The sequence below is a fragment of the Chionomys nivalis genome, chromosome 7, assembly GCF_950005125.1.
Source record: "Chionomys nivalis chromosome 7, mChiNiv1.1, whole genome shotgun sequence".
Classification (NCBI taxonomy): domain Eukaryota; kingdom Metazoa; phylum Chordata; class Mammalia; order Rodentia; family Cricetidae; genus Chionomys; species Chionomys nivalis.
Genome location: NC_080092.1, coordinates 33,726,799 through 33,740,947, shown reverse-complemented (window position 1 = coordinate 33,740,947; position 14,149 = coordinate 33,726,799). Strand labels below are relative to the sequence as shown.

The following is a 14,149-nucleotide window of genomic DNA, read 5'->3' as shown; positions in this document are numbered from 1 at the left end:
TGGTCGAGGTTGTGACCTCCTTCCTATGTCATTGAGCTGTCTAGTAAACTACAGTTTACCCTTCGAATATGTAAAGATTTCAGATTGGTGGTGGTCATTGTGATTGATTGACTTTTTTCATCATATTTAGTGACTGTGTGCAGGGATGGGGACTCATGCCATAATCCGCGCATGGATGTAAGAGTCAGTTCTCTCCGTCCACAGGGTGGGTTCCAGGGATCAGACATGGCTACAAGTACCCTGACCAGCTGAGCCATCTTGCCGGCCCTTTGTTTGATTTTTGAGACAGGGACTCAAATTATACCCCAACTTGGCTTGGTATTTATCTGCTATGTGGCCTAGGTTGGCACCTAACTTGGTGGTGCCCTGGCCTCAGTCTCTCCCATGCTGGGATTAGATCACCACCTCACCCAGGCTAAGGTTTTTATCCTTTAAACCATTCCTGGGAAGGTAGTTTCAGCGGCAGCTAGTCCCTGAAGTGCCCTGAGCACAGGGAACAACAAGTTGAGGCATTGGTGTTGTGTAAAGGCAATTGGCATTTTGAAACTTGCTGATTCCTCCTGACTTTCACCCTAAAACACTTGCACTTGTATCTTCTGTGTCAAAGGTTGATTGATGTCCTTGTACATTGTGAGGTTTAGGAGAACAACTGGCATTTAATGTGAGTCTGAGGCTAGCTGCTCTACAAATTGAGTTCCAGGACAGCCAGGGCCATTACACAGAGAAACCCTGTCTTGAAAAACCAGAAAACAACAAAAAGAATTTAGACAGGACGTCAGGCCCTGGGGAGAGTCACAGTGATCACTGTGTCGGCAAAGCCTCTTACTGCCATCTATTGTGGGAGAAGTTTAAATGGGACCCCTTTTAAAAGTCAGTTTGTTACTTTATTTCTTAGCTTAGATTAAATTAATTACAACAACCCTAAATTAAGAAACTGCCATCCAAATGCAAAGCATTGAATGAATCAGTGTATCTTTTTGTGTGTTTGTGTTGCACAGTTCCTGAGGAATTCATGTACAACCCTTTAACCAGAGTTTATGGAGAACCTCACAGAAGACCTGAAGTTCAGAACGCTACTATTGAGTTTATGGCTCCTTCAGAGTACATGGTAAGCTTTCTTTTTCTTTCCCTTTTTTTCGGGGGGTGGCATTTTTGTTTTGATTTTGAGACAGGATCTTGCTATATACCCATGGTTGGCCTGTAATTTGTTCATTACCTGAAGCTAGCTTCCAAGTTTCTGTAATTCTCTACTTTAGACTTCCAAGTGATGTGTTTATGGGTGTGAGCCATATCCCCAGCCATAATACTGAATTTTAAATAAAACAATACAATAGCCTTTATCAAAGTTCTGTTTTAGCTGAAAAAGTATTTGTTCTCCAAGTAGAAGTGCTGGCTGTGCAAGCCTGATGACCTGAGTCCCATCCCCGGAACCCACACAAAGGTGTAAGGAGAAAGCCAGGTCCTGAGAATGGTCTTTTGACTTGCATACATTCACTACAGTGTGCATGTGCCCACACATCATCACATATGTGTGCATGCATGTACATACGCAGATGTAGTTAGATATACAGAGAGTAAAGGTGTGTGAAGTTCCACTTCAATATCTTGTCTATATCAAGTAATTTACAGTGTAATATTGGGGTCATATTTATATTTCATATAGTTTAGTCAAATCAGACTTCCGTGTTTTACAAATAATGTGTAATTCAAGCAATTAAGAGATAGAGGCAGGAGAATTAGGAGTTCAAGCCTGCATTATATGTGAGCTAGGCCAGTGGGGGCTATATAAAATCATTTGCAAAACAAACAAACAAACAAACAAACCAACCCAGGGGCTGGAGATATGGTTTAGGGGTTAAGCATTCTGACTACTCTTACAGAGGACCCATATTGTAACTCTGGTTTCAGGGGATCTGAAGCCCTCTTCTGGTCTCTGTGTGCACTGCATGCATGTAAGCAGTGCACATATATACATGCTGGCATTCCCATATACACACAAAATAAGCTTAATAAATAAAAAGTCCTCTTGATTTAGGTCCTCTGTCACTAAGCCTTAATTGCATCTAAGAAATGGCTGGGCAGTGGTGGCACACACCTTTAATCCCAGCACTAGAGAGGCAGAGGCAGATGGATCTCTGTGAGTTCAAGGCCATCCTGGTCTACAAAGGGAGTTCCAGGACAGGCTCCAAAGTTAAAGAGAACCTCCTTTCTTGAAAGGAATATGAAAATGATGCTAACATGTAACACCAGCCTTTATAACTAGTTTATTAGTATGTGTGTGTGTGATCCTGTAAGCCAGAGAACAGCCTCTAATGTCATTCCTCAGATGTCATCCTTCATGATTTTTGCTTTTTTGTTTGTACCAGGGTCTCATTATGTAGCCCTGACTGTTTGGGAACACCAGACTGGCCTTGAACTCAGAGACCCACCTGCTTCTGCCTCTGCCTCCTGAGGGAAGCTGGGATTTGAGGTGTGCATCACTAAGTAAACCCATCTTGGTTTTTTTTTTTTTTTTTTTTTTTTTTTTTTGAGATAGAATCTCTCATTGATCTGGAACTCATTAGACTGACTAAGTTAGGGAGCCCAAGGGACCCTCCATTCTGCCTCCTCAGAACAGGTTACAAACTCATGCCAACACCCTAGATTTTTCACATGGGTACTAGAGATTAAACTTGTGTCCTCATGCTTGTGTGGCAAGCACTTCAAGTGAGCTGTCTCCCTATTTGGGAGTGTATATAGCATTTTTTTCAATTATATCTGAGATTGAGTCCGTTTTACTATGTAATTTATGAGGGATCAGTCTTCCTTGTTTTCTTTTTTTAATTCTTTGAGTTGCTTAAGTGATTAGTAACAGTTCTCTGTACTTTCTCTGTCAAATTAAAGAGCCCAAGCATCTGCTTTTTCAGCCAGGGGTGGTGGCGCACGCCTTTAATCCCAACACTCAGGAGGCAGAGGCAGGTATATCTTTGTGAGTTTGAGGCCAGCCTGCTCTACAGAGTGAGCTCCAGGACAACTGGGGCTATTATAGAGAGACAAAACAAAAAAGATGATCATGATGATGATGAAGAAATACGCTCAACAGACAAGTCAATCAAACATAAGTGTCCAAATTACCAAGTAATTATGAAGTAAACCATCTTTGTTAGCACTGTCTTGGTCACTATCCTAACATTAGGTGCTGCAAAGATGTCTCAGGCGTTAAAAGTACTGCTAGACTACACAGTGGTGGTGCACTCCTTTAATCCCAACACTCTGTGAGTTCAAGGCCAGCCTGGTCTATAGAGTTGAGTTCCATGACAGGTTCTGAAACTACACAGAGAAACCCTGTCTCAAAACAAACAAACAAACAAAGCACTGGTAGACTTCCAGGGGACCCAGATTTGATTCTCAGCACCTCATGTGCGCTGATACCTATCTGTAACATTCCCTTCTGGCTTCCATGCTCTTTCCTGCCGGGAGGGATCACTTCTGAACTATGCAGACACACTTCTTTTCTCTTACATTTGAATTGAGTAGTGTTTTCAAGATGAACAATCAGGTTTTGCAGAAGTACGTAATTATGTTTTAAAGAACCACTTAAATGTGTCAGCTTAGGCCTTCGAGTAAATGGGAAGAGGAATCTGTAGCCAGGGAAGTGGTTCACTCTGCCTCCACTTAGCCCTTTAATAGTGCTTATGTTGTAGTTTTGCTGTGTGTGACCCCAGCTTGTAAATTTAAATATAATACTATTGGATATATTTAATTGAATTCTTTTTCCCTCTAGTTACGACCACCACAACCTCCAGTGTACCTCTTTGTGTTTGACGTATCTCACAACGCAATAGAAACTGGATACTTGAATTCGGTTTGCCAGAGTTTGTTAGACAATCTGGATCTGTAAGTGTCTTAACTCAGCTTAATTTGAAGTGGATAGTGTCTGCAAAATGAACAATTAGTTTATTTTAAAGTTACATAATTATGCTCTAAAGGACCACTTAAATGGGTTAGCGTAGGCCTTACCTGGAGCCTGCAGTAAATGGGGAGATCTGAGCAGCCCCTTCCCTGTCACCTCACCATGCTGCTGTCTTCGCTTCATGTAATCCTCTTTCACACACCTTTTCTTCTTGACTGTTTTCAATCAAGTCTCAGCCATCGGATCATTTCACTTTGAAATACCTCAAGGCTTTTAACGTAGATCTTATTCTAGTCAAGACAGGCCTCAAACTCACTGTGTAGTTCTGGCTGGCCATACACTCTCAGCCATCTTTCTGCCTCGGCCTCTTAAGTGCTGGCACTACAGATATGAGACACTGTGCCTAGTCATGGTATGATTTTTAGTTTATATACATACATATAATTTACATCCAGACCCCACAGTTTCCCTCCCTTCTCTCTCCCCAGTCTCCTCACCCACCCCTCCTCTTATCTCTTCAGACAAGAACAAGCCTCCCATGGACCCTGAACCAACTTTGGCATATCAAGTTGCAGTGAGACTAGGCACCTCCCCTTCTAATGCTAGATGAGGCAACCGGGTAGGAGGAAAGGGTCCCCAAAGCAGGCAACGAGTCAGACAGCCCCTGCTCCCTGTTAGGAGTCCCACAAGACCAAGCTACACAACTCTAGCATAGGTCCAGAGGGCCTAGGTCAGTCCCATGCAGACTCGCTGGTTGTCCTTTCAGTGTCTGTGAGCTTCTGTGAGCCCAGGTTAGTTGATCCTGTGGGTTTTCTTGTGTGTCCTTGACCGCTCTGGCTCCTGTAATCCTTCCTCCCCACTTGTGCAGGATTCCCTGAGCTCTGCCTAATGTTTGGGTGTGGATCTCTGCTTCTGTTTCCATCATTTGCTAGGTGAAGTCTCTCAGATGACATTGGGCTCGGCACCAATCTATGAGTATAGCAGAGTATCATTAGGAATCATTCCATTAACTTTTGGTTGGGGAAGGGTTTCAAGATAGGGTTTCTCTGTTTCACAGTCCTGGCTGTCCTGGAACTCACTCTGTAGTCCAGGCTGGCCTTGAACTCAAAGCCTGCTTCTGCCTCCTATGTGCTGGAATTAAAGGCGTGTACACTATACCCAGCTATATCTCTGTCTCTTAAAAGAGTGATGTTTTTTTTGTTGTTGTTGTTTTGGGGGGTTTATTTGTTTTGTTTTTTCAAGACTTTTCAAGACAGATTCCCTTTGTAACAGCTCTTGCTGTCCCAGAACTCACTGTAGACCACACTGGCCTTGAACAGGGATCCACCTGCTTCTGCTTCCTGAGTGCTGGGATTAAAGGCCTGTGCCACCACACCTGAAGAACTATGTTTTAAGTGTTGTATACACATGATAGAACTTATAAAAATTAGTGTGAACTTTTAAAATAAGATACATAGGCCAGATTTCATCACAAACTGAGTAATTCCTTCACATTGGCCCAAAGGGCCTTCTTGCACCTGTCTGTATTTGTATTTCTGTTCTAGGCTGATGGGGCTTGTGTGGGTCTGAGAAGGTCCAGTAAGTCACCTAAGCATAGAAAAGCCTGGAAGCTAGTTCCTTTCCCACTAAGAAATTTTCTTCTATATATTGGGTCCTTTTTGCTGCTCTTTGTTCTTAAAGGCATTAAATCATATAAAAGGTTTATGTAATTGTTTTAAATAGATGTAGTAGCTAAATTTACATTGCATTTTAATTTTTAAATTTTTTTTTTTTATTGTGTGTATGAGCGTTTGACCTTTATGTATTTATGTGTACCATATGTGTGCCTGGTGCCAGAGGCAGTCAGAAGAGAACATTCTATTCTCTGGAACTGGAGTTACAGACAGTTGTGAGCTGCCATGTGGGTGCCAGGAATTGAACTGGGTTCTCTGAAAGAGCAACAAGTGCTCTTATCCACTGATAAAATGCTATATCATAGCCGGGCGGTGGTGGCGCACGCCTTTAATCCCAGCACTCGGGAGGCAGAGGCAGGCGGATCTCTGGGAGTTCGAGACCAGCCTGGGCTACAAAGGGAGTTCCAGGACAGGCTCCAAAGCTACAGAGAAACCCTGTCTCGAAAAATAAATAAATAAATAAAATAAAATAAAATGCTATATCATGATTTTTTAAAACATTCTTTTTCCTGTGGTGCTGGGGAATGACCTCATGGCCTTAACACCTATCTGCCACATTTTCTATCACTGAACTCAACCCACAGCCCTTGAAGCATTCTTTTGAAAATAACTTGAAATTTGGCCCAGTTTTGTACATGTTTTTCAGGTTTTTAAAAAAACTCACATATGCCAAGAAATTATTTATAACTTTATATAGAAACAGTTGGTTTTAAACTGCTGTAGTACTCTGCTTTTTGTTGATTATTTGGTTTTTCACTTTAGGAGGATGTTTCCACAGCAGGTAAATGTTGACTGATGTATATACCTGTTTATACTGGGCAACTTTCTATACTATTACACTGGATGCTTAAATGTGTAAGCACTTAGCAAAGAGAGGTGTGAAAGGGAAAGAGAGAGAGAGTGTGTGCACTCACACGTGTGTGTGTATGAACACTGCTTTAAAACTTGTGAATTTATTTCTAGGCTTCCTGGAAACACTAGGACAAAAATTGGCTTCATAACATTTGATAGCACTATCCATTTCTACAGTCTCCAGGAAGGCCTCTCCCAGCCTCAGATGCTGATAGTTTCCGATATTGATGGTAAGTGTTAAACACTTCAGCTCACTGGCTTCAATACACATTTATTTAAAGTGAGGCATCTGCAGAACAAATAATTCTTAAATTGTGATTCAGGTCGAAACAACTTTATAAAAATATGCTGAGACCAGACACATCCACAGATCTCAACTACAAGATCACTTCTTTGCCCATTCTTCTTTCTATTTTCTTTCCCGAATAACTTCTTTCAGATAGGGTTTAAGGTAGAATTTGTCCTCCTCATATTTTGTCCACTGCTCCTTAGGCAAGATCTGATCCGCATGCTCAGGTCCAGAGCTCTCTTAATTCGAAACATTCTGTCATTATAAAGATGCTCAGGAAGCCTTCTTATGGCTTCTTTCACATCTTCAGTCTCATGTAGTGTATCATCTCTCATTAAACCCAGTTTGTTGAATCCAGTAGCATTATAATACCATTTTCGAAAACCATCCAGCCACTTGCTTGATGCTGCAACAGCAGGTCTGCCCGCCGTGATGACCTGAGATCGAAGGCTGGAGAATTTTCTTGATGGTTTGCTGAATCAGGAATGTGAGGATGACCCTAGTATAATGAAGAAAGTGCTTTGTTTTTCAGAGTTCAAACCCACTGAGTAGCTCAGGCTAGCCTTAAACTTGTGCCCCACCATGCCAGGCTGAAGGGAAGTTTTGAGTAGAAAACACCAGATTGATAGAGTTGTCAGAATCTAGTCTCTGAATCAGAATCAGAATCTAGTCTCTTGCTCTATCAGAAACTAAAACAGCTATGGGGAAGAGATGATTTTTTGTTGTCGTTGTTGCTTGTTTGTTTGTTTGTTTTTCAAGACAGGGTTTCCCTGTAGCTTTGGAGCCTGTCCTGGAACTAGCTCTTACAGACCAGGCTGTAACCACCACCGCTTAGCCTTTTTTTTTTTTTCAAGACAGGGTTTCTCTGTGTATCTCTGGCTGTCCTGGAACTTGCTTTGTAGACCAGGTTGGCCTTGAACTCACAGAGATTGTTGTTAAAGGTGCGTGCCACCACCTGGAGGAGAAATGATTTCTGTGCAAGGAAACAAAGACAAGTTAATGTTAGAGACGTAGCAGTGAAGAAGTGCCTGAGGGCCATGGCTGTGCCTGGGAAAGCTCCTGCCTGTGCCACACAGACAACAAAGGAACTCGAGTGTAGACTGGGAAGAAAAATAGATATTGAAGCTCAAAAACAGACCTTAGGAAAATAATTAATTTATGATTGCAAAGCTATTGAGAGGGGGAAAACTGGGTACATAACAGAATGAGACTATACCGTTTAAAGAAGGTGAAGTAAGCCAGATGTGGTAGTCCCAGCACTTGGAAGAAGGAGACAGGAGAATTACTACAGTCTAAGGTCATCCTAGTCAACATTGTGAGTTCCAGGGCAGCCAGGGATAGGGAGTGAAACCCTGTTTCAAAAACCAAACAAACCAAAACCAGAAAGAAGTAAAGTTGAGTTAAAAATAAAAGGCCGTGTGTGGTGCAGCACACCTTTAATTCCAGCACCCAGAGGCAGAGGCAGGTGGATCACCGAGTTCCATGCCAGTTTTGTCTACATAGTGAGTTTCAGGAAGGCCAGGGCTAGCTATGTAGAGAGGCATTAAAAAAAAAAATTTAAAGTATAAAACCTGGGGGAAATCTGCTCAAAATTGGACTGACAATGACTTCATACAAATAATACCTCAAACGCAGGCAGTAAGAGGGAAAAACAAAAACACATAATTGGTTTTATCATTATTAAAAGTTTTTACTGGGCTGCCAAGTTGACTCACTGGGTAAAGATGCTTGTCATGCAAGCCTCCTGGAGTTTGATAGCTGGAACTCATATGAAAGTAGATGGAACCGGGCGGTGGTGGCACATGCCTTTAATCCCAGCACTTGGGAGGCAGAGGCAGGCGGATCTCTGTGAGTTCGAGACCAGCCTGGTCTACAAGAGCTAGTTCCAGGACAGGCTCCAAAAGCACAGAGAAACCCTGTCTCGAAAAACCAAAAAAAAAAAAGAAAGTAGATGGAGAAAATGGACTCCTGCATTGTCTTCCACACTCACGTACATGCCGTGCCTCTTCCCCATTCTCCTGCATTGTCTTCCACACTCACGTACATGCCGTGCCTCTTCCCCATTGCACACAAATAAATCAGTAACTTTGCTGATAGACTGGAGTGACTCCATTGGTAAGTGCTCGTCTAACATTCATGAATTCCTGCATTTGATCCCTAGTACCAGATAAAACCACGCACAGTGAGGCCGGGCAATGGTGCACATTCCTTTAATCCCAGTACTCCAGAGGCAGAGCCAGGTGTATCTCTTTGAGTTTGAGGCCAGCCTAGTCTGCAGAGCGAGTTCCAGTACAGCTAGGATATCCAGTGCTACACAGAGAAACCCAGTCTTGAAAAACAATAATAATAAAAAAAATGTGCCTGGTGAGTTCAAGGACAGTTCAGCTTGGTCTACATAGAAAGTTCCAGGCCAGCCTGGCAGTGGTGGCGCACGCCTTTAATCCCAGCACTCGGGAGGCAGAGGCAGGCGGATCTCTGTGAGTTCGAGACCAGCTTGGTCTACAGAGCTAGTTCCAGGACAGGCTCCAAAGCCACAGAGAAACCCTGTCTCGAAAAACCAAAAAAAAAAAAAAAAAAGAAAGTTCCAGGCCAACAGTAAAGCCCTGAAAGTCAGAAAGTTCAAATTCATCCTCAGCTACATAGTGAATTCAGTGACAGCCTGGAATACATGAGACCTGTCTCAGAAACAAAAACAAATTTATTTTTTATTTTTTGGTTTTTCGAGACAGGGTTTCTCTGTAGCTTTGGAGCCTGTCCGGGAACTCCCTTTGTAGACCAGGCTGGCCTCAAACTCACAGAGATCCGCCTGCCTCTGCCTCCCGAGTGCTGGGATTAAAGGCGTGCGCCACCACCGCCCAGCCAAAAACAAATTTTTGATGTTTATGATAGTATATACCTATAATACCATCCTTTGGAAGGTATTACAGAAATTTAATATCTAGTAAACCCCTGTAGCATCCGTGCTACTACGTGTACTATGGTCCTGTAGCACCTGTACTATGTGTACTACGGTACCAAGCCTGCACTATTCACGAGCCTGGAGATTGACACGGGGGGGGGGGGGGGGGGGGGGGGTCATTCTTGAAACAAGAATGCCCCCTTTATTGTGTTCCAGGGCAGCTTATATAGGGATCCTTGCCTGATAGCCACGCCCCAGCCATCAGGTTTTTCTGGAAGAGCAACAACAACTGAACCATATCTCCAGCCCTAATAATGAATTTAATGTGGAGAATACATTCAAAATTTATTTTTATTGGGGCTGGAGAGATGGCTCAGAGGTTAAGAGCATTGCCTGCTCTTCCAAAGGTCCTGGGTTCAATTCCCAGCAACCACATGGTGGCTCACAACCATCTGTAATGGGGTCTACAGGCACACACAGAGACAGAATATTGTATACATAATAAATAAATATTTTAAAAAATTTATTTTTCTTAGGAATTAAATTCCTTTTCTTAGATGGAATCGAAGTAGGAAGAAAGCATGGGTGCGTGGAAAATGATAAGGAATAAGTTTCTATATTTGCTTATCAAAAAGTAAGGATTTTAACGAAGATTCTAAAAACAATTAAGTAAAAAAATTTTTGTTTCAGACAAGGTCTCATGCACCCTAGGCCAGACTGGATCAGGAGTTTGTCTTTTAACAGTGTTTATAAGCTGGGTGTGGTAGTGCACAGCCATCTCAGCACTAGGGACACAGAAACAGAAAGATGCTCCAAGCCAGTTTGGGCTACATAGTAAGACCCCATCTCAGAACCAAAGGAGGAACTAGGGAGATAGCTATTACAGCAAGGGCTTGCGAGCCTAAGGACCTGAGTTCCTCCTCCAGAGTCAACTTAAAAATACTGGACATGGTGGTATGCTTGAAAGACGGGCAGATTCCTGGGCCCCACTGACCAGCCAGTCTAGCCTAACTGGGGAGCGCCAGACCGATTAAAGATCTTGTCTCAAAGGAAGTGGATGGTATTTCTGAAGCTACTACTCACTCAGGCTTCCACATGCACTGGCATGAAGAGCACATGGACATTAAAAATTAAAAACAAAACAACAAAACCACACTACCAGATGGGTAAATGAAAGAACAGATATTCTGAGAGGCTCACCTAAAGTGACCAGAGTACCTTCGGGTTTGCCTGCGTCTGTAGGGCATTGGTTTGGAATTTCCTTTATAAAGAAGCATCAGCCTTCTGAGTGACAAAAATATTAGTAAACTATTATTTTAGACAAGAACAAAATATCCTTGCTAAGCATAGTGGCGCATGCCTTTAATCCCAGCACTCAGGAGGCAGAGGCAGGTGGATCTCTGTGAGTTTGAGGCCAGCCTAATCTACTGAGTGAGTTCCAGAACAGACTCTAAAGATATACAGAGAAACCGTGTCTTGAGGGGGAAAAAAAATAAATAATAATATGAATGCTTGTTTATTGTTTCAGATGTTTTTGTACCTATGCCAGAGAACTTACTAGTGAACTTAAATGACAGTAAAGAGGTAAGGCATATTTTCCTTCCTGCCATGTTTAATTTTAACACAATGCGTATTTCTGAAATAAACTTGAAATTTTGCTTTTCTTTGATACTTTTAGGCTATGTAACATTTTATATCTACTCTTAGATTAAGTTCATTAGATGGACAGTTCTTGAGATCAGTCTTGAACTGATGGTTTTTTAGTCTAAGGCAGCAGGTTCTTTGTAGTGGAGCAGAAGACAAACCTGGAGCAGAAGGAAGAGCACCTGGAGGAGGCCTGGCCTGAGGCCTCGTGGGAGAGGGAGGGTTGCTGAAAAACGCTGCGGGGCACTGCAGGAAAGCACACAGCCAGGCCGCTCTCAGTGCTTTTGCTTTTCTGATTCACAGAGTGTCATTGGCTCAGTTCAGAAGAAACTCTTATTACCTGCCTGGAAATTGCCATGACATAATACAGTGAGAGGTGAACAGAATGTGTCTGAAGGGGGGATGTTGTCTACCCTGTACCTGCATATATGGCGTAGGGTAACATTTAACTAGCAAGTCTGTAGTCCCCGCTCCTGTCAGTGGGGACTGTGCAGTAGCACAAAGTATTTTCCCCATTGATTCTCTTTCATCTGCACAACCTAACTGAATAGCAGCTGGTTTGACGTTGTTTTTCTTTTTTAGTCATACTACTAGTTGGCATTGTTACTGAATATCTTAGATTTTGCAACAGGGAAGAGTTAAACTCGCTTTGGAACTTAAGAGAATAAAGTATGTAAAGGTGATGGAGAAAGCCATGTTTCGTGGCATTAAAACATAAATTTCTAAATTGCGATGGTTCTTTTGCTGCATTCTAGACTTACAGTCTTGCTGGACTGTTGCATGTGCAAGAACTGTAAGGCCCCAGTTTTGATGTCTTGCTTGCCAATTTATAATGTTTACTTAAGATGGCTCTCTTGTCATTGACTGACTTCATTGTTTCCTGTAGTGTCTGTAGATTCTCTGACCATCGTCATTATTCAGTGTCCTGTCTATTGTATTAGATAATGATTTATTGTGAAAATGTAATTGTAACTTTCTTGAGTTTTCTTGCTTTGTTTCACAAGCTTGTCCAAGATTTACTGAAAAGTTTGCCACAGATGTTTACTAAGACGCTGGAGACCCAGAGTGCTTTGGGTCCTGCCCTTCAGGCTGCATTTAAGTTAATATCACCAACTGGTGGTCGAATGTCTGTCTTCCAAACACAACTCCCAACTCTTGGCGTGGGAGCCCTGAAACCACGAGAGGAACCCAACCAAAGGTCATCTGCTAAGGTTAGACCGCCAGGTATATAGCCTGGTCTGTACTGGGGCTGCCTCTTTGACCATTTGTTTGTTTTATTGATTGTTTTGGCTGTGAGGAGGAGGAAATGTAGGTAATGAATAAAGTGTTTCACTTTTATGTACACATAACTGGTTTATTATTTTCTCTACCTGCCTGATGCACATCAATGCTTTATTATCTTTAGTATATTAGCTCCTAGAAGTCCAAACTGGTTTTGATGAGAAAGTCTGGAAGACTAAGAGAATGCATTTGCTAGGGACAAAGTGGAACCAAAATGACCATTAGAAATGGTCATAGCCGGGCGGTGGTGGCGCACGCCTTTAATCCCAGCACTCGGGAGGCAGAGGCAGGCGGATCTCTGTGAGTTCGAGGCCAGCCTGGTCTACAAGAGCTAGTTCCGGGACAGGCACCAAAAGCTACAGAGAAACCCTGTCTCGAAAAACCAAAAAAAAAAAAAAAAAAAAAAAAAGATAAGATAAAAGTAGGTCCACCACATAGTTCCATGTCATTCCTGACCGGCCTGCATAATTTCTACTAGATAGAGGTTAGACTTCAGTAACTGATTTATCACATCTTCAGTTTCTTTGTGTATGAAGGGAAGATGATACTAATGCCCGCCTCTTAGGGAAACTGAAAGGGCTAAATACATGCCGTGTATGAATTGTTGGGGGGGTGTCCCCGGCATATGAATATTTAGTAGGCTGAAGTTAAAATAATAATTACCTTTGTCTATTACAAAATTAATGTAGTAGAGGTTTTTCTTTTCTTTTTTTAAAAAGTATTTATTTTTAATAGTAAACAGAATAAACATAAGCCCTCAGAGAATGTTTTAACACTGTGGTATAACTAAGTGTATTTACATTTTTCTCTTTCTGTTCTACAAATAATAGGAAATACACCTGACACCATCTACTGACTTCTATAAGAAATTAGCCTTGGACTGTTCTGGACAGCAGGCAGCTGTTGACTTATTCCTTCTCAGTGGACAGTATTCTGATTTGGCCTCTCTAGGTATGTTCTTGCTCTTTTTTTTTTTTTTTTTTTTGAGACAAGGTTTCAGGTAATCCAGGCTGACCTTAAACTTCCTCTCAGTCCCAGGATGACCTTGTGATAGGAGGCTGGAGTGGCTAAGTTGAGGGGGTGACAGTCAGAAAAAGGCGCAGTTGGCACCAAAAACATGACAGCTACGCCAAAAGCGTGACAGTTAGAAAAAGGCGCAAAATTTAAAAAGGTGACAGTTGCAAAGCCCGTGAAGAATACTCCCAGCCAAGATGGCACTGGAAGGGAGCAAGGGGGAAGGAGATCTAACTTACAAGAAGATGATTGGAGTTAGAGATGGGGTAAGATGATGTAAAGTGCCTGATGCCCGTGTGATCCCCATTAGGGGCCTAGGAGCTGCCGCTCATGCAGACATGACTGCTGACGTAATTGGTTAATTTCCCTTCCACTTCTGGGATTCATGGGTTTTTGCTTTATATGTTGCATGTTGTAAGGAAATAAACGAGTTCCTGCTTGACTCGACTTCCCTCTGCGTCTGATTGGGGAGGGGAGTCTAGGTGGCTAGCAGCACACTTCCCCTTCTGAGCCAGGGCCAGTTGCGGCTGGTTGATTCTACAGAGGGACCCCGCAACCTTGAGCTCTGGATTTGCCTGCTGCCAACTCCTGAATCCTGGAATTAC

The 14,149-nt window shown here is 42.5% G+C and overlaps 1 protein-coding gene and 1 pseudogene across 1 annotated transcript in view; one reads left to right on the top strand and one right to left on the bottom strand.

The window, feature by feature from the left end:
* Sec24a (SEC24 homolog A, COPII coat complex component) overlaps positions 1–14,149 on the top strand; it is a 67,212-nt gene that overhangs the window by 32,445 nt on the left and 20,618 nt on the right. Inside the window, exons 9-14 of the mRNA XM_057774418.1 lie at positions 999–1,108; positions 3,764–3,876; positions 6,529–6,647; positions 11,134–11,189; positions 12,254–12,460; positions 13,361–13,481. Coding sequence (XP_057630401.1) covers positions 999–1,108; positions 3,764–3,876; positions 6,529–6,647; positions 11,134–11,189; positions 12,254–12,460; positions 13,361–13,481 — 726 coding nt within the window. The remainder of the gene's footprint in view (positions 1–998; positions 1,109–3,763; positions 3,877–6,528; positions 6,648–11,133; positions 11,190–12,253; positions 12,461–13,360; positions 13,482–14,149) is intronic.
* On the bottom strand, positions 6,738–8,752 carry LOC130878565 (cytochrome b-c1 complex subunit 7-like; annotated as a pseudogene).